The sequence below is a fragment of the Protopterus annectens genome, chromosome 13.part0 (genome assembly GCF_019279795.1).
Source record: "Protopterus annectens isolate FY-2018-M chromosome 13.part0, PAN1.0, whole genome shotgun sequence".
Lineage (NCBI taxonomy): Eukaryota > Metazoa > Chordata > Ceratodontiformes > Protopteridae > Protopterus > Protopterus annectens.
Genome location: NC_056747.1, coordinates 1038635969 through 1038662553, shown reverse-complemented (window position 1 = coordinate 1038662553; position 26585 = coordinate 1038635969). Strand labels below are relative to the sequence as shown.

The 26585-nt window shown below is 44.3% G+C and overlaps 1 protein-coding gene across 1 annotated transcript in view; it reads right to left on the bottom strand.

Moving 5' to 3' along the window:
• PSMD3 (proteasome 26S subunit, non-ATPase 3) overlaps positions 1 to 26585 on the bottom strand; it is an 816031-nt gene that overhangs the window by 333460 nt on the left and 455986 nt on the right. Inside the window, exon 7 of the mRNA XM_044055035.1 lies at positions 12178 to 12292. Coding sequence (XP_043910970.1) covers positions 12178 to 12292 — 115 coding nt within the window. The remainder of the gene's footprint in view (positions 1 to 12177; positions 12293 to 26585) is intronic.

The following is a 26585-nucleotide window of genomic DNA, read 5'->3' as shown; positions in this document are numbered from 1 at the left end:
TTTTGTGAAGGTTTCAGTTTGGGCATCTGTAGTTGTAGGGTAAATCCCAGTTTCTGTAAGCACTGCTGAGCATACGAGTGCGCCCTCGTGGTTTCTCTTCCTTGGATGGGGCCTGTTAAAGACGATCATCCAAACACAGGCAAATAATTACTGACTCTTGTCCATCAATGGGCTATTACTACAGCCAGACACTTTGTAAAGACTCTAAAAGCAATGGCTAAGACAAAGGTTAAGGAGGCAAAATGGAACTGCCCACCCCCTGCCCAAATAATAATAATAACCTCCTGCCCTTCAACTAAACAGTCAGACTCATAGCCGCCATAAGGCCTTTAGGCTTAGCAAAGATAGAAGGAAAATACAGTTGTGTACACTTACCATAAATGTAGATGTTCGAGTGTATTCATTGTTGCAGTCATCACACTTGGGTTATCTACCTGCAGGTAGCCCACAGTCAGCCTGAATACAAGAGTATTTCTGCGTCGGATGCTGTCGCTCCAGGACTGATGTCAGGTCATCAGGGGTATAAAAACAGGCAGCCAACACCATTACATCAGTTTTTCTTGCCCCAAATGTCAGGAGCCCCCCCCCCCCAATAGGGAGCTAGGTTATGGTGGGGAAAACACCACCAGTAAAAAGAGATACCCCAGAAGGGGTTAGTAACAGCCATGGATAGGAGAGAGAGAGAGAGAGAGAGAGAGAAACAGGGGGCTGGAGAGAGGGAAACCAGGACTGCAACAGTGAATACACTCGAATACCTACATTTATGATAAGTGTACACAACTGCACTATGTTCTTCATGTTTCACTGTTGCAGTCATCATCACACTTGGGTGGATCCCCAAAGCTGAAGAAGGGTGGAGGCAGTCCAGAAGAGGTTAGGGCTGGCTAGTATGCCTTGCAGGACTGCTGTAGCAAATCCTGCCCTGGATTTGGAAAAGATAGGCAGGTGGTAATGCTTGGCGAAGGTGTGTACAGAACTCCAGGTAGCAGCCTCCAGGATGTCCCTGGTAGGGACTCCCCTGAGAAATGCTGTAGAGGTAGATGTTGCCCTAGTGGAATGTGTTCTAACCCCCTGAGGGGTTGGTTTCCCATGGTGCATGTACCAGAAATGGATGTAGTGTGCTATACACTTGGAAATAGTTTGTTTTGAAATGGCCTTGCCCTCTGCCCCTGTTGCAAAGCTGACTAGTAACTGGTCAGATTTCCTGAAGGGCCTAGTCCTATCAAGGTAGAATATGGAGCTGTCTGTGCACGTCCAAGGAGTGCAGGATCCTCTCCCTTTATTTTGAGGAATAGGGAAGAAGGTTGGCAAATGGATGGATTGATTGAGAGCCACACTGGACACCACTTTAGGCATAAAAGAAGAGTTAGTCCTGAAGGAAACCCCTGTCAGCATGGAAAATAATGAAGGGTTCCACAGCCATCAGTGTTTGTAGCTCAGACACTCTTCTAGCTAAAGTGATGGCTAGAAGCAAGTCTGTTTTCCAAGAGAGAAATAACTCTGCTGATGCAGCAGGTTCAAGGGGGGGGGGGGGGGGCGTGAGCTTTTCCAGTACAAAGTTAAGGTCCCATGCAGGGGTGGGTTCTCTCCTTGGTAGCCTTACGTTGTTTGCCCCTCTCAGGAACTGTTTGATAAGAGGGTGCGAGAAGAGAGGTGGCTCAGTGTTGTAATGAGCAGAAATGGCTGAGACGTGTATCTTAATGGTGGAGAAGGACAGGCCTTTGTGGAGTAGATCTGCTAAGTAATCCAGGATAAGAGGCAGAGAGGGCAGTGTTGTGTCCTCTCCTTTAGACTGAATCCATGAGCAGAACCTTTTCCACTTACCAACATAGCATTTTCTTGTACGGTCTCTTCTGGCTTCAAGAATGATGTCCAGCACCTGTTTGCTTAAGGTTGCTGGGGGAGAATTCAAGGAATAAGCCAGGCTGCAAGATTTAGGGTTTGCAGTTATGGATGCAGAATCTGTCCCTCCTGCTGAGAGAGGAGGGTTGGATTCTGATGTAGGTGCCAGGGTGGCAATGATGTCAGGCTGCGCAGTAGTGCGCACCAGTGCTGGCGTGGCAAGTCAGGGGCAATCAGAATTGTCCTTGGTCTGTCCTGTTTTATCTTGAGTAATACTCTTGAAAGGAGAGGCAGAGAGGGAAAGGCATAGATTGAGAGATTTACTCCCTGAAAATATAGGGCATCCACTTTCCAGGCCCTGCTGTGAGGATTCCTGGTGCAGAATTTGCTGAGCTGGTGGTTGTAGGGGGAGGCAGAGAAATCCACCTCTGGGGTCCCCCACTTCTGAATCAGAAGGTTGAAGGTGCTGTGCTCTAACTGCCACTTGTGTGGGTCTAGGAGATTTCTGCTTAAGTCATCTGCCAGCAGCAGGAACTGAGCTTGCAGGTGGACTTGAATGTCCAAGGCCATGGCTAGCCTGCAGAGTGGGTAGGAATGGGTTCCCCCCCCCGCTTGCTGATGTATCACATAACAGTGGTGTTGTCTGTTTTTATTAGCAATTGTCCTGGAAATATTGGGGATCTGAAAGCTGTCAGGGCATTCTGTACAGGTAGCATCTCTTTTTGGTTGATGTGCAGATTAATTTGACTTGGGCTCCAGTGGCCCTGAATACATTTTCTGTCCATGTGTGCCCCCCAGGCATAGTCTGATGAGTCTGTGGTTAGGGTCTGGGTGGCCTGGGGTAGAGTAAATGGCAGTCCCTTTTTGTGGTTGCATGTTTCTGCCCACCAGAGGAACTCTGTCCTTAGACAGGGTATGTTAGAAATGACTGTTTGAAGGTCCTGAGAATGTTGGCATCAAAGACTTTTTAAGTACCATTGGAGTTTCCTCATATGCAGTCTTGCATACGGAATCAGCAGTATACATTAGGTGATGAACCCTAGGGCTTGCAGTATTCTTCCTGCAGACAGTTTGGTTCTGGTGGCCATTTGTTTGAAGTAATCTGTCATACAGACTTGTTTTTCTGAGGTGAGGAATGCCATCTGCGAAGTTGTGTCCAAGCTTGCTCCCAGGAATACAACCTTTTGACTGGGTACCAGTTTTGATTTCTTTTTGTTGATGGTGTACCCCAAGGAAGTGAGAAGGTTTTTCACAAATTTCAGGTGCTGCTGCAGCAGCAATTCCTGACTGTCTGCCTGAATCAGGTAGTCGTCCAAGTACGGGTAAATTTGGATATTCCTCTGCCTGCAGCATGCAATGGTTGGAGCCAGGCATTTTGTGAAAACACTGGGTGCAGTAGATAAGCCAAAGGGAAGTGCAGAGAACTGATAAAGCATAGACCCTGTCCTGAAACGTAGACACTTCCTGCATGATTCCCTTATGGGGACATGCAGATAGGCTTCTTTTAAGTCTAGGGTGACTACCGAGGCATCCTTGGCTAGCACAGGAAGAGGCTGTTGCAGGGTAAGCATTTTGAATTTTGGTACCACGAGGAAGGTGTTGAGAATGGAAAGATCCAGGATTGGGCACCAAGAGCCCTCTTTCCCAGGTACCAGGAAGAGTCTGGAGTAGAACCCTTGACCCCTCTGTTGTACTGGAACCGACTGAATAGCTCTGATATTGAGCAGGGAAACTACTTGGTTTTGAGCCTCTGCCCACTGGTTTGGAGAAAGGTCTGGAAACCCGCTTGGGGGTGGCAGTGAATGGAAATAAAATTTGTACCCCTCGGATACAATGTTGAGGATCCACCGGTCCTGAGTGATAGATATCCAGTTTTCTGCATGAAGTGCAAGTCCTCCTCCTAGGGGCACACTCAATTAGGCAGGGCTGGGGAGTGGAGTAAAGTCATTGTCAGCTTTTTCCGTAAGGAGGTGGCTTACCACTCACTGCTTTAGGGGTGGGGGCACTCCATTGCTTAGATCTCTGCATACCCTGAGACTGTAGTTTGGGTGGTCTGTTTCCCCTGGGTCTGGATTGAGAAGGTCTGGTGGGGGCTGGAAAAGACCAGTGTTTGGAAGGGCAATGCCTACTGAATCTAGGGGGTAGCACTTGTAAGAATTCTTTAACAGTCTGCAAAGACGTAGCTTTTTCTTCCATCTTTGTAAGAACCTCTTCTGCTTTGGTGCCAAACAAACAGTCCTTATTCAAAGGAGCGTCTAGAAACTTTGATTTGCCATGGTCTGGCAAGGTCTGCTCCTTCACCCAAGCATGTCTTCTCAGTACAGTGCCAGTAACAGCTGCCCAGCAGGATGCTTCTAGGGTGTCAAAGCCACACTACAAAGTATGCTTGCTGACTTGTCTTGCAGAGTGCATAAGCTCCTGCAATTCTTCATTTTCTGCACAGTCTGAAAAGGTTGCCACTTTTTGTTTAAGAAGTTCCATAATATGTTGTTGGTACTTCAGCATGTGAAACTGACAATTCAATGCCCTAACAGCAAGAGTTGCAGAGATATATACCTTCTTACCCCATCTGTCTAAAGCTCTGGAAACCCTGTCTTAAGGGGTGGGATTCTTGTCTGTAGTAGCCTTGATAGTTTTAGGTCCCTGGGAAATGATCTCTGGGTCAGCAGTAGGATTCTTAAAAATAAATGTGTGTGTGTCAGGTACTCTGTGGTACCTGTCTGGTTTCCTAGGGGCAGGAGGTAAAGTGTCAGGAGTAAGACTGGACTCCATAAAAACATCATCCACAACATCCAGGACAGGGTATTGCTAAGGGCCTGTGTTGAGGCAACTCTACAAATTCTCCCAGTCTCTTTTTGGGCTGAGGATAGTCTTGGCATTCCCAGTGGAAATGCTCTCGTAAGGTATGCAAGGTTTCACCAAAAGAAAAATCCATTGGAGGGGAGACATAGGGAATGGATTCCTCTGCATCTGAATCCTCATAAGCAGATAAGGGCATGTCTTCATAATCAGAAATTTCAGAGTCATCAGACTCCTGGTCTGCAGAAGCTGAAGGAGACTTGACTCAGTCTCCTAGCAGGGGAAGGCTAGCTTCCCCTAATCAGCGTAATAAGGTCTTCAGCCATTCTAAGCATTTGTTTTTGTGGCATGGGAACAGGTGCAAGCGTTTTGGTCGTTGGTTTCCTAGGCGTAGTGCATACTCTGGGCCCAAGAAACTCTGTAGTTTTGGTTAAAAAAGTCGTCAGTTTTGAGTCGAACATCGGTTGAGCGAATAACTGCCTCAGAAGCCGGTGCCTGTTCAGCAGCTCCGGACCCATCCAAGGTAGAGACATCTGCCGGTTCCATAGCTGAAGAAGAGTCTCGCTGCATACCGGACTTCGAATGGATTTCAGTAGAGGCCTGCGAATCCACTGAAGTGGGCATCAGGGGCTGCGAAAGCGCCTGAGTACCAGCTGACTGGTGACTAGTTTAACGGAAGCGTGGTCGACAGCTTTGAACCTATGCAGTCTGTCTCTGTCTTATCTTTACGTTTTTTTCTGAATATCGGTAGTTGGATGGCTTACCGAAGCCATTTCAGAATACGGAGATCAAGAGTGAAAGAATTTAGCGACAGAGAGAGCCCGGTTATGAATAGTTCAGGCGTTAGATAAGGCACAAAACCGACAGTGAGGGACGTTGTGGTCTGGGCCTAAACAAGTGACACAGTAAGAATGAAACTCTCTGGAAGGTATTTGCTTTCCACAGGCAAGACAATTGTTAACTTTTCCTGACATCAGTTAGAGCAAGAAAAACGGATCCTCAATGGGGTACTTTGCTTTAGACGGCTTCAGGATTATTAAATTCGTAAATGAAAATTCAGGTAGTGGCTGACCGACACTTGCGAACTGCTTCTGCTTCAGGCTCCTCAGCAAGAAAGACTGAAGTAATGGTGTCAGCTGTCTGTTTTTATATTCCTGACGACCTGACGTCAGTCTTGGAGCGACAGCATCCGAGGCAGAAATACTAAGTCTCTGGTATTCGGGTCGATTGAGGGCTACCTGCAGGCAGTGTGATGACTGCAACAGTGAAACACGAAGAACATCTGCAGGGTTACCATTTTTAACTTTTGTTTTTTTTTTTTAACCGACAGGTACTTGTTTAATCTAAACAAGCTGAAAATGGGTCTCCATAGACTATCCTTTCATGTAAAAAGAGCTGTATATTTATAATGATTTCTGCGTTTCTCTGTTGCAAAATAAAATGCAGGGGGGGGGGGTTAAACAGTGGCTCTATTCTGTGGATGTGCTCAGCATCCCTAATTGTGAGCTACTGAACTAAATTTCAAATGGCAACCCTCTACAATTATGTCTACAGACAATTTAACTCAAGTAATATTTTTCCACTGATCCAGGCAAGAAATTAACTTTTCTCCCACCCTTGGGGAGCAAGGGCTGGGGTGGGGGTGGCCTGGGTAGTCACAGATGATCCTTAGATGGTGAGAAGGGTTTATCTTCCTTGCGTCCCCTTATCTTCCCACCATGTTTTCTTGTAAAAGGGATTCCCACCCTTGGATTGATGACCCTTACCTGGCTTTTTGTAAAATGGTCCCTCCTTATGATAATTTATAACATACTTAGGCAGAGGAGGGTGAAACATGTGGCAGACTGCAACCATCACTTCTCCTTTTCTTCTACATTTTTGAACACATCGTAAGCTAGAAAACCAAAGAACAAATCTTTGTCCAGGAGATTACTGTACTAAGACATTTGGTCTTCAGATAAGGGCAGTGTGTAAAACAAAGCTTGCTTTACCACAGTGCCAGTGGCAGCAGCTCTAGCAACATCATAGGCATACTTAACACAATGTCTGCCTAAATGAATGGATACCTAGATAAGCTGGGTTAATGTGGTTTTAGAGCCATCTTTAGCCACATCCATTTCCATTCCTTTTAAGTAGGCTCTGCTGGAACTTCAGAATATAAGCCTGACAATTTAAGGCTCTAAAAGACAAAGTGGCAGAGTTATACGCCTTCTTCATGTACCTGTCCAAAAGCCAATTTTCCTTACTGCTCGGAAGACTCGTGGGGGGGGGGGGCAGATGGCAGCCCCTTTTGGTGGTCTCTAATAATACAGTGTCTGCATCTTCCACTGTATTTTTGTAAAGAATAGTGTCTCTGAATCCTGTAAAGTTTACCTGGTCTCTAGCTGGTTGGAGGTTGCGAATCTGTTTCCTGACAGTCTAGTTCAAAGACGTACTGCAGTGCTTCCTGTACTGGGGAAATGCCAATAACTTTGAGGATGGGCGTTTGGAGGATGGGCGTCACAAGCTTAAAGTTCTATAGTCCCCTTAAGTTTCTCAGACTTCTGTGATCTGTCACTGAAAATGGTCTCCCACGAGAACTAAAATACCCCAAAGGACAGGTCATTCTGCCATCTTCACTGTCAATGCCGAAATGTAGTGAGGAAGATATTTGCAAATGACAGTCTAACCTGTAGTCTCCTGTGCAGTGTACTTAGTTGGAACGAGTAAAATGTCCTTGGTATGTTTCACAAGGCATTTAACTGACTGCAATGGTTTGGCCTGCCCTTATCACACTGGTTTTCATTAACACAGGGTTATTAAAAAAAAAAAATCTTTTGCTAATAACCAAATGGAGAGCCTGACAATGCATCAAACTATTGCCTTTTTGGCTCCGACCCAAGGCATCTGGCATTCAGATAGAGGTTAGTCTTCTTCCACAATCACGGGACATAAGCAATCTTTCCCTTCATTATAAAGGAACATTTTTCTACCAGTGTTGTGGAGTAATCTTCACTGGAGAGGCCTGCCTTAGGCTTGGTCTGGAAGTATAGGTTCATAGGTAGATACTAGGGCTATCGGCCCTAGGGCCTATAGAAGCCTAGTCAAAAAGGTACCCTGGCTTTCGCCACCCAAGAAAATTATTTTCCTGTGCCCCGGTTGAGCAGAGCCACAGAGGTGATCACTGGGGTGAACTTCCTATTTCTCATCCAATCAAGATTTTTCTTGAAGAGTGTTAATGAGGAGCTTTGTTTGATATAGATAAGTAGTTTGTTCCAGAGTATGGGAAGTCTCTGGGACAGGAATCTATCCCTCCAGCGTGTTCTGTTTATTGTGGTGACCAGGTTTAGATCGCCTGAGCATGTAAGCTCGGAGGGTTTGGGATTTCTTTAAGTGGAGCATATCCAACAGCTCTGGGTTTGACATAGCTTTGTATGTTAGGCAGAGATTGCCTCTGAGTAGGCGATATGCGATGGAGTAAAGCTGGAGTTTTTTGAGACGGTCTGTGTACGGCATCTGTTTGAGGCCAGTAATCCTCTTTGTGAGGTATTTCTGCAGCCTTTCCAGTTGTTGTAGAACTGGAAAGAGTGACGAGTAGAGGGGAACAATGACTTATTTTTCCCTGGATGAGAAACCTTTTGTGATGAGGTGTGCCACGTAGAAGGATTTCCTGACTACTGTGGCAATGTGATTATCAAAGGAGAGACTACTGTCCACCTGTGTCCCAAGGTCTCTTATCCCAATTTCAGTGTTAAGTAGACTACCACCTATGTAGTAGCTCATGGGTACAGAGTTTTTACCAAAGGGGATGACAATGCACTTTTTGGCATTGAGCTTGAGGCCATGGCTTTGACACCAGGCATCTGTCTCAGTATGGCCCTTTTGTAGGATGTCCACATCACTAGGAGTTTCAATTGTGGCTCCTAGTTTGCAGTCATCTGCAAACTTCGCTAGCCAAAGACCTTCTGTGTTAGCGTATACTTCAGAAATGTAGACACCAAACAGGAGAGGACCGAGGACTGAACCCTGTGGTAATCCACTTGTCACTCGTCTGAAATCGGATTTGGAGTCTGCTACTTTCACAGTGTGGGTTCTGTCAGTGAGCCAGTTGGCAACCCATCTTGTGACATAGGGATTTACACCTAGTTTAGTGAGTTTATCTATAATTCCAGAGTGGGGGATGGTGTCAAAAGCCTTGGGGAGATCTAGACAGGCTGTGTGAACCACCTTAACCTCGTCTACGGCTTTGGTGACAGCTTCAAAGACGTCAATCAGGTTTAGGAGACATGATCTGCCTTTTACAAACCCGAACTGGGTGGAGTCCAGAGTTTGGAGATTACCAATGTCTTTGTTTATAAGTTCCATAATAAGTTCCACGACCTTACAGAACAGGCTCGTTAGGCAAATAGGGCGGTAGTTCCAGGGGTCCGTGGTGGCTCCCCCTTTGTGGAGTGGGATAACAGTCGCTGTGTGCCATTCAGTGGGCACAAACCCTGAGGTGAGGCTATGATTGAAGATGGTGCTTATGTGGGGTGACAGTTCATTCTGTAGTTCACGCAGAACACAGCCTGGGAGGTTGTCAGATCCCAGATGCTTTTTTCTTGGCTTTGGAGTGTGTGGTTTTTACCTGTGCAGCCGTGATTACAGGAACTTTGCATTCTTCTGGTAGAGAGATGGGCCCTTTAGAGGGTGGGCGGGGGGTTAAGTTAGCACTGAACCTATCTGTCAGGATGTTGGCAATATCAGTTGGTTCTGTATATTTAGTGCCATTGTGCTGCAACTCAGAGCAGATGTGAATGTTACCATTGAGATTCTTGACATAACTATACAGAATGCTTTGTGGCTGTCTTCAGAATCAGTGGCGATTTTGTTTTCATAACTAGCTTTGGAGTAATTTAGGAGGGATCTCAGCTTCTTACTGAGGCTGTTCCTCCAATCATGGGATTTTACTCTTTTTTGCAACAGTTTCTTTCTTCTGTTGTAGAGCTTGTTTATGGCAGACCACCACCAGATTGGCTTCCATTTTTGGATTATAGCATCTTGGTTCTGTTAGGGATAGCACGATCCATGCACTTGTGTAAGTGCTTATAAAGTGTATTTGTGTAGGATTCAGCAGTCGTACCTCTATTGTCCATCTGCATGGGTGTCATGAAGTTTGCCACTTCTGTCTTAAGAAGCATGAAGTTGGCTTTGGAGAAACTTTTTACAGTTGTTTCCCTATTGGGGGGTGGGGGCAGGATGTGGATGTCTAGGGTGATTAGCTTGTGGTCGGATCTGACCAACAAGGAATTGACCTCTGGTGTGGAACACCGGTCGCCTATGTTGGTAATGACCGGTTCTAGGATATTGCTGCCCCTGGTGGGGGTGTGAATAAGCTGAACCAAGGCATTGGAATTTATGAATTCCAGAAAACGTTGAGCAAAAGAGTTGGTACACGAGTAGTTTTCCCAGTTAATGGTGGGGTAGTTGAAATCACCCATTGTTAACAGTGCTGGGTTGTACCCTAATATTTTCCAGTGTATCAAGAAAAGAGGAGTGGGAATCCTGGGGCATGGTGGGGGAGGGGTCTGTAGCAAGCTACGATTTGGATTGCGGTCTTGCCCAGAGTTAGCTGCACTTGGATAATCTCGGATACATTATGCTGAGCAACTAGCTTGGAGGTGTGGACATCCTTAATGAATATGGACACACCTCTGCCTTTAGTGTTTTGGTCCGGGTTAGGTGGCCGAAAGGTGTGGTATGAATTATAGCCTGGTAATGCAAGGGTGCTCTCTGGAGCTTTGAACCAGGTCTCTGTCACTGCACAGATGTCAATGTTCTCCATTTTAAGGAGTGCCTCGAGGGAGTGCATTTTGAGGTTTAGACTTCTAGCACTGAGTAGCATTACCCTCAGATTTTGCTTGCTTGTACCGGTTACGGTGGTGAATTTGTCATTTGAACCTTGCCTAAAAAGGCACTATAAGGGTGGCAAAAGCCTTTGCCAGTATCCGGAATCTCAAGGGGGGGCAGGTGCAGGCCATCTGTGGCAAAGCATCATGGTCTGTCGATCATGTCATCCCAGGCAGACAGATACTGGATCCCCTTAGAATGACACCAGAAGCTTAGTCAATTGTTGAAGTCAATCATTTTGTCCTTGTACTGTGGTATCATTCTGGGTGATGGCAGGATGCTACTCAGGGCTAGGGTCATACCTGCCTGGGCCACAAGATCGGAGAGTTCCTCCAGGTCTCTTTTCATGTAGTCCAGGGAGGTACGTCTCAGGTCATTCACACCGACATGGACAATGACAGAGTCGTATCTGTACTTGTTGCGGAGTGACCTGAGTGCGTGTGTTATGTGGCGGATTCCTGGCATCCGACAGGCAGCTGACAGCAACTTTCTCCTTGTTTAGCCTGGTGAGTGGAACATCAGTGTGCCTGACTATAGAATCACCTATGACTAGAGTGTTGGGTACGTTGTTATGCCTTATGGGCTGTGGTTGAGTGGCACACTGAGTTTGTGGGCTATGTGTCATTTGGGTTGTATTGGGGGGGTGGAGGTTGCATGCGTTTCTGCTTTGAAGGTCTCTGTTGCTTGAGCAGATTTTTATTAAGAGCCTCCACAAATGTAGGTGTGTGCTTTGTGTTGCTGTGTGTGTGTTTTGGTGGAGTAAGTTTTGAGGGACTATGTGATGAGTGTGGTGTGGTGCAAGTGTTCAACTTCTCCTCTTGACTGTCTAGTCCAGTCTTGGCTGAAGAGAGCTTTGCTTCCAGCTTGGCTATATAAGTGCATCTCTCACAGGTTGTAGTGTTGGGTGGTAGGAGGAGAGGGTTGTCTGTGTACATGAGGCAACTGCTGCATTGCCCCAAGATGTCTTCAGGCCTGGAGTGAGACTTCTGTTGACAGGCATATGACTAATAGCTGTCAGATACAACGGAAGAATGGCAAATGAATGCTGACCAGTTTCTTGAAATTCAAATGGGCAAGCATGTCATCTCTTCTAGCCTTAAAGTCTTGGGCCTGAAGTCCTTGCAAAGGGCATATAAGGGAACATCATGGTAGAGGTCTAATCAATGAGCACACTTACAATGCTTTACCTAGAAATTTAATTTACCTCTTACATATTTACTTACTATGCTTGTCTGGCATACCAAGACCTCTGAATAGGCGCATTTGGAACCCAGCAGGAAAATTTAAATGAAAAACAAAAATTAGTGATACACCTAATAATAGCAACTCCATAAAAATGAAGGAAATTCCCTAAAGGGTTCTTATGTGCTCTTGCACTCCTGGCCTGTCCAAATTAATTAACAAATGTCTACATGACACAAGTGACAAGAAAAGATGGCCAGTTGTGTTTCCTCTGTGACATGGATACATCTGGGGTGGGAAACTATGTTTGATGCAGGAGGGGGTGAACAGCTTTGAAACTCTAGGTGGACATAGGACTGCATGTGCAGTAGTAATCACTTAAGTTATGACTGCAGCAAATATCTAACATGATGGTCTCTTCCTGGGAGAATGTGCAACTACAGCTGTACTGAAGATATGGTGCCTACTGCATATGATAATACTTACCCTGAGTTAATAGAAAGTATGGCATAAGTGAACGTTTGAGAGAAGGCTGACGGAACTGAAGCCTATCTGGGATTTCTCCCAATAGTAATTCCACCACAATCAGGAGCTTGTGAACCTGCAGACAAACATTAAAAGATGTCTAGGGTAATAAAATCTAGGAAAACAAAATGCAGTGTTTAAAAATAAAGTAAATTGTTATGAATAAAATGGTAAAACGTGCACATTGTTTTATCTGAAAAGAACTAAACTGGTTCTCAGAAGAAACAATAAGTACACACATAAAGTAGACGATTACACCATAGAAAATGACTCCCCCTCTGCAAAATAAGCACATATGTGTGCATGCACACACACAAAACAGAAATAACCAAGATCTTAATACACTATTCTTTCACCACTGATTTGAAGTAATATGCACACATTCAATATCTAACAACCCTATTTAAGCTGCTCCCAATCAAACAATACCAAACAGTTAACATTTTAAAGTACACAACATTTTCAGATTTGGCTGTCCTTCCTCAGAATCAGGACTTGGCCTCTCCATTTGAAAAAGGTGGAGATAAATGAATGGCGGACTACTGAGAGAAAAAAAAAAAGAAATTATGTACTTATCACAATGTTCCATATATGTTGTCCATTTTCATTCTTCCTCAACTGATGGGCTTGAATCCAATCTTCATATCTGACTTGGCTGTTAGTAAAGCTTGTGGACCAAGAACTCTTGAGCTTCTCCCTTATCCGTAATGCACAAACCCCAAGTTACCTCAGATCTTGTTTACTGACATTTACCAAAAAGTAAATGCTGAATATGCATAAATGTAGGAGATGTAAAACTGCATTTGCTCAATACAGAAAAACTATATATGGAGCAAAACATCAAGGATTGCTGCTGTCAATTTTCGTTCTATCCTCAACTGATGAGACAGAGCCCCCAGCTACCTATAATCCTGGGTGGACTCTAAGGAAGATATTCCTCAGCACAGTTGTACCAAATGATGCTCCACCACTGGAGACCAGATCCAACTTGCAAGGAGTAATAAAAGTATGGGAAGTAGCCCAAGTTGCTGTTGCACATGTCATCCATGGATGCTCTGCAAAGAAAAAGTGAAGTTGCCATGGACCTAGCTGAATGAGCTTGTGCCTGTTGTGGTAAGGTAATAACCCAATCTGCTACAGACAAATGAAATACAGTTAGCCATCTGGCTAAAGTTACCTTTTCAACTGGTTTGCTCAATTTCAATTCTGCAAAGAAAACAAACAACTAGTCTCTTTTCCTCTTTTGTTTTATGCATGTAAAAAACATAATTATCTGTGAAAATCCAATAAATGCAACATGTATTCACCTTTCTTTGCACATTTAGGACAGAATGCTGGCAAATTAATGGATTGACTGACAGATTCTGAGACCACCTTGGGAAGGAAGGACGCATTAGTTTGTAGCTTCACTCTATCCTTGTAAAAGATCAAGTTTGGAGGTTTTGAAGACGAGGCTTGAATCTCTGCAATTATTTTAGGAGTAATGGCTACTAGAAAAATAGTTTTCCAAGTAAGATACTTAGTCACATTTAGCTGCTGGTTCAAAGGGAGGATATATTAGAGCTTGCAGTACCAGACTGAGATGACATGGGGGCGTGGTAGGTTCCTTAAATGAAGGTCTCAAAAGTAGAGTGTGTTGCAAGAAAGCTCAGCACAATTTCTGAGAAGCTACTGAAGAACCATCAAATCCAATACGAAAATTTGATACTGCTAACAGAACTTTAATGGTTGAGGAACTAGCTCCTTCTTTAAAAAGTAGGAAACTCGAGCATGTTATGTAAAGAAGCTGAAAATGGCTCAGCATGATTTTGTTGTGCCCACTAAACAAATCTTTTCCTTTTGCTTGCATAAAGTTTTCTTGTTGAAAGTTTATGGCAAAATAATATAAAAGTCAGATAGTGGAAGAGAGCATCAGCTGTCTGGCTTTTAACGGAATTGGAGAAATCAGGCCATCAGCCTGAGTTTTGAAATGTCAGGATGGATCATGCCCATCGGGTGAGACAGGAGGCCTGGCATCAGATCCAGGATCCAAGACTGATAAAGTAAGTGAGGCCAAAGGAATGGAAACCAAATCTATCTAGGCCAGTACGGTGCAATGAGGATGACTTTGCTCTTCAACCTGACAGCTTTCTGCACAGATTTTGGAATGGATGGGATTGGTGGGTAGGGGGCAATTGTGAAGTGCAACATCCCTCATTGATTTCCCCTGTGGAGGGAGGATTAGGGCAAAGTAGCTGCTGCACTTGGTGTTTATCGGGAAAAGCAAAAAGATCGCAGCAAGACTGGCACCACTGACGAAAAATCATTTGCTACATTCCTCTTGAGAGACCACTCGTGAAGCAGAAGAATGCAACTGCTCAGTTTGTCTGCTATCACACTGGCCTTCCCCGGAATGTGCACTGCTATGAGAAAGCGGTTGGATGAGATCGCCCACTGCACACACTGTGCGTTTCTTGACACAAGGAGTATTGACCTGGTCCCTCCTTGTTTGCTGATCTACCAAACCTGTGTGAACTGCAATCGTCCCCAAAAGGAGAGCATCTTGGAAAGCTTGCAACTCTAAAAACACTGCTCTCATCTCTAGGGCAATGATATGTAAGTTGGCCTCTTCAGGGGACCAAGAGCCTTAGATTATTTTCCTAAGAAAATGCCACCCCCAACTGGGAAGCAGCAATGGTCACTATGGCTTTGGGATGAAGAGGAACAAATGGATTGCCTTGCAGAACCTGATCTGACCTAATCAACCACCTGACATCTCTCTCTTGCATATCTGACTGATTCATATCAGAGCTGACATGGGTTGACAAAGTATCCACCGTTGTGTGGAAAATATCCATTGGAGAATCCTTATGTAAAATCTGGCTAAAAGTAATAGTGTTTTTGCTGCAGACACTGATCCTAGAGCTTGAAGAACCATGTGGGCTGAAATCTTGGTACTGCAGATTTTTTTCTGATCTGGACCTTACAGTTTGAACCCTTGAGGGAGGCAGTGAAACTATCATTGACTTTGTGCTGAAAACTGCTCCTATGAACTCCAAATTTTGGGCTGGTTCCAGATGAGACTTGTAGTTCATGGTTATTCCCATAGGAGAACAAGTCTGAAGAACCTGATCTCTTGCCCATATCAATTGATATCTAGTCGGAGTGGTAATGAACCAGTCATCTAGTTATGGAAACACCCGGAATCCCTGCAGTCTCAAGTGAGATGCTACTACTGCCACGCATCTGAACACCCTAGGGGCTGCGACAATTCGAAAGGGCAGAACTCTGAACTGGTAATGCCTGGCTCCCAGCTGGAGCAGAAGGTATCTTCTGGATCATCTGTTTGTCTTTATGTGATAGTACACATCCTGTAGGTCTACTGAGCACATCCAGTCATCCTTGCCCAGTAAGGGAGAATGGACTGAGCCGTGACCATCCAAAACTTGTGTCGAACTGACTTATTCAAGTTGTTGAGATTCAATATTGGTCTCCAGTCCCATTTCCTTTGGTACTAAAAGAACCTTGAGTACGTTCCAGATTTTATCTGGTCTGGTGGAACGTATTGGATGACACCTTTTTCTAGCAGCTTTTGTATTAGAACTGCCACGTTTTCCCTGTGATTGGGTGTAACATCTGGGATTTTCCTTAAGATTGGAAGTGGAAAGGAAGAGAGTATTATATAGCCTCTAGAAATAATCCTCTGCACCCAAGTATCTTTTGGTATGTCTAGCCAGGCTCCCTTATGCAAGGATAATCAATCCCAGATTGCCTCCAGAGGCAGACAATCAGGCCTCCTTTCAGGAGCGTTGGTTGGGTCTAGCCAAGAAAGAATCTCTGGAACTCTAGTTTTGCAGGCCTCCTCTGCCGTAGGGGTGGCATCGACCATTGAAGTCCCCACCCCCCCCCCGCCACTGGGGGAACTCTCTCCATGTATATCTTGGAAAGGACCCAGGGATTTCCTGAACCACATCTTTCGACCACCTTGCTGCTTCCTTGAAAATGATCTCGGAGGGGTTGAAAAATGTACGCCCACTGCAGACAGGGTCTTTCCATCCTTCTCACACCTGGACAACGTGTCCTTCACTTTGGAGCCAAACAAAGACGTGCCATCAAAAGGAGCACTGACAGAGACTTGAAGGGCTCTGCAAAATCACATAAGTGCACCCAGGCAGGTTTCCTAATGGAAATGCCCAAACATGCTGTCCTTAAGGTTCCTACATGCGAAATGAGCCTCGTGGATGAATTTGCAATAGACTGCAGGGTAGCCAACTGAGAAGTCACGGATGAGTGGACCTCTGCAGAAACGGATTCTGAGAGGGTATCTGACAGTTTCTTAGTCAAATCCCTCTGTAGCCTTGTAAAACGTGCCAAATAATTCTGAAACCTTAAGGCAAAAGTTGCTTAAGCACAGACACGCTTTCCAAACCTGTCCATCACCCTAGACTCCCTGCTAGGGGTATAAAACAGTGGCAGTTTCTTCGGCAAGTTTCTTTTTTGTGGCCATCATCACGACCCTGGCATCAATGGGCACCCCTTTACCCCAAAATCGCTTATCCAAAGGTGGTGCCATAATCTTGTTCAGTCTCCTGGGTATGTATTGGTTCAACTTTAAGGTTCCTTCCATACCCGCCAAGAGGGCAATTCAATAAGCTTGTCGGTGGGCGGGGTAACACAGGAAAGCACATGGGCCAGTACCGAAAGCCTCCAGGAATAACAACTCCTCGGATGAAGGATTACTGGGCATCCAACCACCTCTCTATTTTAAGATCTCAAGGATGTCTCCAAATGAGACATCTTCAGGAGGTGACCATGGGGACCTTTTACAATCATCGAAGTCCGTATCCTCCATGATTGACTCTTGAGGAAATTCCAAGTGCTTCCTCTTGCACTTCTTTCAATGGACCTCCTTAGTTGGATGCTCCTGGGAGGTATTGGAAGAAACTACAATACCCTGTTGGTTAGCCTGGGATTGTCAGACTGGCAGTCCCTGTCGTAGAGAGTGATGAGGCTCCAAGTGCAAAGACATCAAGGTATAAGGTTGAAGATCTGAGGGGCCTGGATCTGTTCATTCTGCTGAGGTCAGAAAAAACCCTATTCATAGCCTTGAAGGCAGACAGTTCTGTAGAAAGAGAAGATCTCAACTCCAAAATGACAAGCTTTTGGACAGCTGTCCTCCCCTGCTCCGAAAACAATCTCCTCAAAGTGAAAGCTGGAGTACAGCTATCCAATGCCATGGCTCAGAGGCACAGAGACAACTCAGACAAAACACCTCAGATCCAACAGAGGTGCTTTGGTTCTGAGAACCCTACAGATCAAACTGAACCAGAGCTCTCAGAGTAAACTTTGGATCCGAAGATATTGCTATCTTCAGACCCAAGCCAGACAGAGCCGGAAGGCTTGAATCCAGAGACTAACAGATGAAGGAATCAGGGCAGGAACTTGTAGCAGTGGTGTAGTTGAAGAAAGGACCTCCTGACCAGAAAGTGTAGGAGCTGATAAGACACCCATCTGACTCTGCTCAGAGAGAATCTTCCGCACTACTCCTTCCACATCTTTCTCCATCAAACTTCTGGAAGAACGAATGGAAACAATAGTGGGGGACCAAGCTCTAAAAAGGGGGAGGGCAACCCTGAAGACATCGGATCCACATACAGCGAGTATATAGTCCAGGGTAGATATATAAGCCTTGAGGAGGTCGGATCTGGTATCTTTTTTTTTCAGATCCGAGGTGATTGGATCCATAACTTTTTGTTTTCTTTTTCGGATCCAGGGATGAGGAAAGTACAGTTGTGTACACTTACCATAAATGTAGATGTTCGAGTGTATTCACTGTTGCAGTCATTACATTTGGGTAATCTGCTGGCAGGTTACCCTCAGTCGGCCTGATTAACAAAGTCTTGGGTCCTGTGTCGGTTGCTGTCCCTTCTTCCATGACGTCAGGTCGTCAGGGGTATAAAACATGCAGCTTGATGCCATTACATCAGTTTTTCTTGCCCCAGATGTCAGGTGCCCCCCCACCCCCAAATGGGGAGCAAAATATTATATATATATATATATATATATATATATATATATATATATTTTAAGCATAATAAAAGAAGAAAAGGTATAGTAAAAGAAAAACGGGGCTGGAGGGAGGGTAACCTAGACTGCAACAGTGAATACTCTCGAATATCTACATTTATGGTAAGTGTACACAACTGTACTATGCTCATCGCGTTTCACTGTTGCAGTCATTACATACAGGTAGATTCCAAAAGCTAAGGTTGGGAGGATGGATTTATACAGCATTAGGACCAGCTATGAGGCCCTGCAAAACAGCAGTGGCACAGCCAGCTCTGGATTTAGAGAAAATTGGTAAGGGATAATGCTTGGTGAAAGTATCAACTGAACTCCAGGTAGCAGCTTCTAGAATATCCCTGGTAGGAACACCTCTGAGAAAGGCTGCTGAAGTAGATGCAGCCATGGTGGAATGAGATCTGATCCCCTGGGGGATAGGTTTTCCATGGTGCTTATAACAGAAATGAATACAATGGCTTATCCATTTAAAAACGGTTTGCTTTGAAATAGCCGTCCCTTCTGCCCTGTAGCAAATGCTACCAGCAGTTGTTCACATTTTCTTCACGTTTTAGTCCTGTCCAAGTAGAATCGAAGTTGTCTGTGTACATCCAATTAATGCAGAATCCACTCTCCCTTGTTCTGTGGTTTGGGAAAGAAAGGTGGCAAATGAATGAATTGATTAAGAGCCACACTGGATACCACCTTGGGCATGAATGATGGATTGGTCCTGAGTGACACCCTGTTCGCATGAAAGATGATGAAAGGCTCCACTGCCATAAGGGCCTGTAATTCAGATGTCCTTCTAGCTGAAGTGATTGCTAAAAGGAAGGCTGTTTTCCAGGAAAGAAATGTTAAGTCTGCAGTTGCAGCTGACTCGAAAGGAGGTAGAGTGAGTTTCTCCAATACAAAGTTAAGGTCCCAGGCAGGGGTTGGAGCTCTCCTGGGTGGTCTCGGACATACTGCTTTAGAAGAGGATGAGAGAAGGGGGAGGGTCTGTGTTGTAATGAACTGAAATGGCTGGGGCATGGATTTTTATGGAAGAGAAAGACAGGCCCTTGTGAAGCATCTCAGTTAACTATTGCAAAATCTGAGGTAAATTGGGCACTGCTGTGCTCATCCCTTGAGATCGATTCCAGGCAGAGAATCTTTTCCATTTGTCAGCATAAGATTTTCTAGTACTAGGTCTTCTTGCCTCCAAAATTACATCCATCACAGGTTTGCTGAGGGATGCTAAGGGTGAATTTAAGTGATTAGCCAAGCTGCAAGACTCGATGTTTGGAGCTGAGGGTGCAGAATTTGGTTCTCCTGCCGAGACAGTAAGAAAGGTGTCTGAGGCAGGTGCACAGTGAAATGTGTGACATACTGCACAGGAGTGGGTACCAGTGTTGGCGAGGCCAGTCTGGAGCAATCAACATCATTTTTGGTTTGTCCTGTTTGACTTTTAGTGGAACTTTGGAGAGCAAAGGCAGAGGGGAAAAGGCATAGACTGACAGATTTTTCCAGCTGAAGGACAGAGCATCCAATTTCCAGGCTTTTTTGCGATGAGTTCTTGTGCAAAATTTGTCCAACTGGTAGTTTTGGGGTGAGGCAAAAAGATCTATGTCTGGGCTCATCCATCTGTGTGTCAACATGTTGAAAACCCATGGTTCCAGTTTCCATTCATGAGGGTCCATGAGATTTCTGCTTAGTTCGTCTGCCAGAGTATTCTGCTTTCCTGGCAGGAATTGAGCTTGTAGTTGAACTTGGTAGCTCAAGGCCGTGTTCCACAATGCCATGACTAGTCTGCAGAGGGGGGTAGGAATGTGTACCCCGCCCTGCTTGTTTATGTATCACATAACTGTGGTGTTGTCCGTCTTTATCAGTAATTGTCCTGGATGAAGGCAGTCTTTGAAGGCTGTAAGTGTATTCTGTACAGCTAGCATTTCTTTTTGATTGATATGAAGGTGCATTTGATTTGGGCTCCATTTGCCCTGAATGCACTTCCCTTCCAGATGAGTCCCCCCATGCATAGTCTGATGTGTCTGTAGTTAGGGTTTGGGTGGCAGTCCCTTGTTTTGGTGGCAGGCCTCTGCCCACCACAGGAACTCTAGGCGCAGGCAAGGTATGATAGGAATCATTGTTTCCAGGCTGTGACAATTTGACTCCATAAACTTTTTAAGTATCACTGACGTTTCCTCATATGCAGTCTTGCATATGGAATTAGAAGAATGCATGAGGCCATGAACCCCAAGGCTTGCAGTATTTGCTTTGCAGACAGCAGGGTTTTTTTGTGGCCACCTGTTTGAAGTAAGTCACCAAATGAATTTAACACAAAACCAACAAAAAAGATGGAGAAAGTGCTAGCAGGAACATTTGATTGTTTAATTGTATTTTCTGAAGAAGTTCTGTTTTTTACAGGATGAAAATGAAGTGTGTGTAGTGTTGGTGCGTTAAAATAAACTACTTATCCACTTTTGAAGCCATGGTTACTGCTGTCTTTGAAGTGCTTTACTTTTCGTTTTTCACCAATTTGCTTTTCTGGCGTAAGGAAAGCCATCTGGGCAGTTGTATTCAAGCTTGCACCCAGGAATGTAATTTTTTGATAGAGTACCAGTTGAGATTTCTTTTTGTTTATGGTGTACCGTACCCTAGACAGGTTAGAAGTCTTTTTACAAACGCCAGATGTTTTAGAAGAATGGCCTGGTTTTCTGCCTGAATTAGACAGTTGTCCAGGTATGGATATTTTTGAACATTTCTTTGCCTGCAAAATGCAATTACTGGAGCCAAGCACTTTGTGAACACCCTGGCGCAGTAGACAAGCCAAAGGGTAGTGCAGAGAATTGATAATGCATGCAGCCTGCTTTGAAGCGTAGGAATCTTCTGAAAGATTCCCTGATTGGGATATGCAGGTAAGCCTCTTTTAAGTCGAGAGTTGCCAACCAGGCATCCTTGCCTAGCATAAGAAGTAACTGATGAAGAGTCAGCATCTTGAATTTTGGAATGTCCAGAAAGGTGTTTAGGGTAGACAAGTCCAGAATTGGACGCCATGATTTGTCTTTTCTGGATACCAGGAAAAGTATGGAATAGAAACCTTGTCCCTTTTCCTCTTCTGGTACTAGTTGAATAAGCCCCATGTTTAGGAGGGAAAGTACTTGTTTCTGAGCCTCTGCTCACTGATTTGGGGGCAGGTGTGGCCACCCATTTGGAGTTGGCAGCGTGTGAAAATGAAATCTGTATCTCTGGGATACTATATTTAAAACCCATTTGTCCTGGGTTATAAGTTGCCAGTTTCTTGAATGAAGAGCCAATTTTACCCCCAAGGGGCGGCTAAGAGGCGAGTACTTAGTAATTTCAAAGGGAAGTCATTGAGACTGTTTACCATAAGGTGGTGCCTTGTTGTTTCCAGATTTGGAAGTGGAAGCACCCCATTGCTTAGTTCTTAAAGTCCTTTGGGACTGAAATCTGGTGGTTTTGGAATGTCTGGGTTTGGCCGCAGTGGCTCTGGAAGGAGTTGGAAAGGACCAGTTCTTAATAGGCCAATGCCTACTAAATCTAGAAGGTTGCACTTGTAAGAAATCTTTCATAATTTGCACAGATTTAGCTTTATCTTCCATCTTTTTTAGAACTTCTTCAGCCTTATGACCAAATAAGCGGTCCTGCTGTAAAGGAGCATCCAAAAGTTTTGCTTTAACATGATCAGGCAGAGTGTGTTCCTTAAGCCAAGCATGCCTTCTAAGTACAGACCCAGTAACAGTAGCCCTACAAGAGGCCTCTAGAGAATCAAAACCACATTGCAAAGTATGTTTGCCAACTTGCTCAGCTGAATGCAATAAATCCTGCAAATCTTTATCCTCCACAGTCAGAAATCAACATCATTTTCTGTTTTAGCTGTCCCATGATATGCTGTTGATATTTTAGCATATGGAATGGACAGTTTAAATCCCTGATTGGAATTGACAGTTTAAATCCCTGATTGCTAGGGTTGCAGAAGTATAAACCTTTTTACCCCCATCTATCCAGTGCCCTGTAGCCTCTATCAAAAGGGGTAGGATTTTTAGCAGCAGAAGCCTCAATGCCCTTGGGCCCCGGAGAAATGGTTTCAGGGTCCGCAACAGGATTTTTGAAAAGGAATTTGTGGGACTCAGGAACCCTGTAGTACCTGTCTGGCTTGCTAGGGGCTGCAGGCAAGGAATCAGGGGTCATATTTGATTCAGAAAACACATCAACAATATCTAGAACTGGAGGTGTAGCCAAAGGCCTATGCTGAGGAAGAAGGAAATCCCTCAGCCTCTTTTTGGATTCAGAGAAATCCTGACTTTTCCAGTTGAAATGTTCCCTTAAGGTATGTAAAAGTTTCCCCAAAAGAGAAATTATCAGGCGGAGAAGCAGAGGGAATGGAATCCTCTGCATCAGAGTCCTCATAAGTAGGAATGGACAAATCCAGATCATTAGAAGAGTCAGAAGAAACAGAGTCCTGTTCAGAAGAGTCATAGTCAAATTCAATCCTAGGCCTCTTGGGGGGGGGTTACTACCCCTGATAAGAGTAATTATATCTTCAGCTATTTTGATAATTTGCTTTTTAGGCATAGGGGCCTGAACATGTGGCCTGGGCATCATTTTTTTAGACACAGATTGAGATTTAGGCCTTAGCACTGAAGTTGGAGTCTGTTTAATATGCAAGCCTGTAGGCCTGAATACACCCTCAAAAGCCGGTGCCTGCTCAGCGGCTCCAGACCCATCCAAGGTAGAGACATCCGCGGGTTCCATATGTGAAGTATCTCACGGCATACCAGACTCCGAATGGGTCTCAGTAGAGGCCTGCGAATCAGAAGTTGTGGGTATCAGGGGCTGCAAAAGCGCCTCACTGAGTACTGGAGAACTGGCGACTGGCTCAGGAGAAGCATTGTCAGCAGTTTTGGACCTCAATGGCCTCTCTCTGTCTTTTTCTTTGCGTTTTTTCGGTAATCTGGTAGTCGGATGGCTAACAAGACATAATTTCTGGATAATTAAACAGAGAATCGAAATAGTTTGAAGCGAAAATGTATAGACGACGGATAGTGCGCTGATTAAATAAAGCACAAAACCGACAGCAAGGTATGTCGTAGTCGGGGCCTAGGCAAGGAATACAGTACAAATGAAAATCCTTATGAGATATTTGCTTCCCACAAGTAATACAATTATTAACTTTTACTGACATCGGTAAGGAGCAAGAAAATGTTTTTAGCTTTAAGTTGAAGACTTCGGTTCTGAAACTTGAAAACGAAAATTTCAGGAGTGGACCAACTGGCACTTGCGAACTACTTCTGCTTCGGACACCGCGCGGCAAGAAAGACTGATGTAATGGCATCGGCTACATGTTTTATACCCCTGATGACCAAGAAGGGACAGCAACCGACGCAGGACCTAAGACTTTGTTAATCAGGCCGACTGAGGGCAACCTGCCAGCAGATTACCCAAATGTAATGACTGCAACAGTGAAACATGATGAACATCTCTTGAATCTGACCAGATCTAACTTGTGTCTTTTCCTCGACGGCTCTGAATCTGTGGAGGATGAGATGGATGGTTCTGGAGGCAAAGGTTTTGAAACTTTACTTCTGGGGCATTGAGCCCCAAATAATGCCTCTCTCCAAAAGCAGATGGTAATAAGCTTTTCAGTATAAATTTATTCTTTCCTTCCACCAAAGCCCTGGGTTTGAAGCCATGATAGACTGGAAATCTTCGAGAAGTAAAGGCCCAAGTCAGTAAAAAACATACAGTGTGGGCAGACACTGGTAGTTTGTGCTAGCACTTAACACACTTTTTAAACCCAGCTGGGATTTTTCCGCCATAATACCACACTGTATAGGAAGGAAATATAAGTAAGAACAGGAATTTTATTTATTTATTTTTTTGAAGAAACGGAGAAGGAAAAACTACCAGCAATGGTAAAAAAAAAAAAAAAAAAAAAAAAAGAAGGACTACATTAAGTGTAGAAAGAAAATTACTAATTATAGTAATTTAAGAAGTTGCAAAGTATGAAAAGCAAAGACAAGAAAACAAATTTTACCAACTATAATAACATGAAATATGATGCCGTATGAAGGGAAGGGTCAAGTAATATATAAATATTACAAAATATTAAACAATACCGGAAGAAAGAATATAACAATCACCTATCTCAAAACAGCTCAAGAGCAAGGTCAACCACGTCTTTTGATGAAAGCGGCAAATGAGATCTGAGGTAACTTGGGGTTGGTGCATTATGAGTAAGGGAGAAGCTTGAGAGTTCTTGGCTATCATCACGAGCTTTAGTAACAGCCGAGTTGGTTCCGAGGATCGGATCTGAACCCATCCACTGAGGAGAGAATAAAAATTGACATCATCAGATCAATATTTACACAGTGGAAGGAGATGGGAAAGACTACGGAGACATACACTAATGAATGCAACTGGTAAAATCAAGGTGCACTGATAAGGCTGGTGTAGGGGGGAAACTAAATAGCAAGCTCAAAGTCTATATGGTACAAATCAAGGTACAAAAATAGGACAGATGGTGAAGACAGAGTCTTCAAATTCCCTGCACCACAATCCTTACAATGTAATCAATGTGCTGTTAAATGGACCACATACGTTTTCCACTTGTGGACAAAATCCGTAACACAATGGTACATCTGTTGTTCAACATAAACCTTAAAATGTGAGCGAGAAGGGATGTGCCAATAAATGGATGACTGCTGCTGACAGGGACATTGACTGCCATCTAATAAAAGGTTATGTGTTACCATAACTTGGCATCTGTGTTGTCTTCCCTCATTCCTCCTCACAATAAGGTCTTAGATCTGAACCTCTGATCCAGCTTGGCCACATTCTACCGACTTGGATCCGACTCTCAAGCGCCTCCCTCCTACCCATAATGCCCCACATCCACCCAAGTACCTCAGACAGAGTTTGCCGATTCCAAACATTCAGCACCCACACATCAAAGGAATGGCAGAAGAAGCTCAGACATAGGACTTAAGAGTCCCCTCACCATTCAAGCTTCTCTAGAAGAGAAAGGCAGGGGGATGGTTGAGTGGGAAAGTGAGGAGAAATGAAGGAAGGCAACACAGATACCAACTTACGGTAAGACATAACCTTTTAATCTCATGTTGTCTTCTTCATTCCTCCTCATGACAGGGTATAAAGTCCCCAGATATGTAAATCCTGGGTGGCCTTCATGGAAGAATATGCTGCAGCACCATCAAACCAAAGGAGGCCTTGCTCCTGGATATGACATCCAACTTATAATGTGATACAAAGGTATAACCGTTACACCATGACACTGCCGCACAAATGTTATCAATGGAAGTTCTAGAACATAAGGTCGTAGAAGTCATAGCTCTGGTGGAATGTGCCCTATGAGGTTTAGGTAATTCCAATCCCTTGGATGAGTAAATGTACGAGATTCAGTCAGATATCAGATATATTTCAGTCAGAAATCAGATATCCATTTCGCAAAAGTAATTTTAGATGCTGCTTGTTCAAACCTATTAGGAGAGAAAGCTACAAAAAGCGGATCAGAATTCCTGTGTTGTTTGGTCCTGTGCAGGTAAAAACAAAGTTGTCTATGAACGTCTAGAAGATAGAGAACATACTCCAATTTATTAAGAGAAATTGGAAAAGAACACTGGTAATTGGATGGATTGATTAATATTGTTCTGGGTAGCTACTCTGGCCATAAAAGACGGCTTGGTGCATAAGGATACTGTCTTTATGAAAAAGTACGTAAGGAGGTTTGGAGCATAAGGCTTGTAGTTCAGAAATCCTCTTAGCTGAAGTTAAAGCCACAAATTGGACCATCTTCCATGACAGAAACTTCATGTCACAACTAGCTGCTGGTTCAAAAGGTCCCTGGGTCAAAGCCTGCAACACAAGAGTGAGGTCCCCAAGGGGGAGATGGGTCCTTAATCGAGGGCCTTAAGAAAACATCTTTCATGAAGGATTTGCACAGTTTAAAGGTGAACAGATAATGGGATTGACTTACAGTACGAAAAATGGAAATAGCAGCTAATTGTAATTTGACAGTTGAGAAGGTAGCACCCTTGTCAAAAAGAGTGCTAAGAAATAGTAAAATGTCTGAAACTGGTGTGGAGAAAGGATCAGTGTTCCTGCTCATGGCCCAAATAACAAAGCTCTTCCACTTACTGGTGTAGAAGAATTTTTTAGGTTGGAATTAGAGAAACCAAGCGGTCAATTTGCAGGCTCGAAGGTTTGGATGCTGCATACCAGACGGATGAAAAAGGAGGTCCTGGCTTGGCTCCAAAATCTAAGGAGGATATTTCAGAAGAGACCATAGGAAGGGGAACTAAACCTGAAGAGGCCAGAAG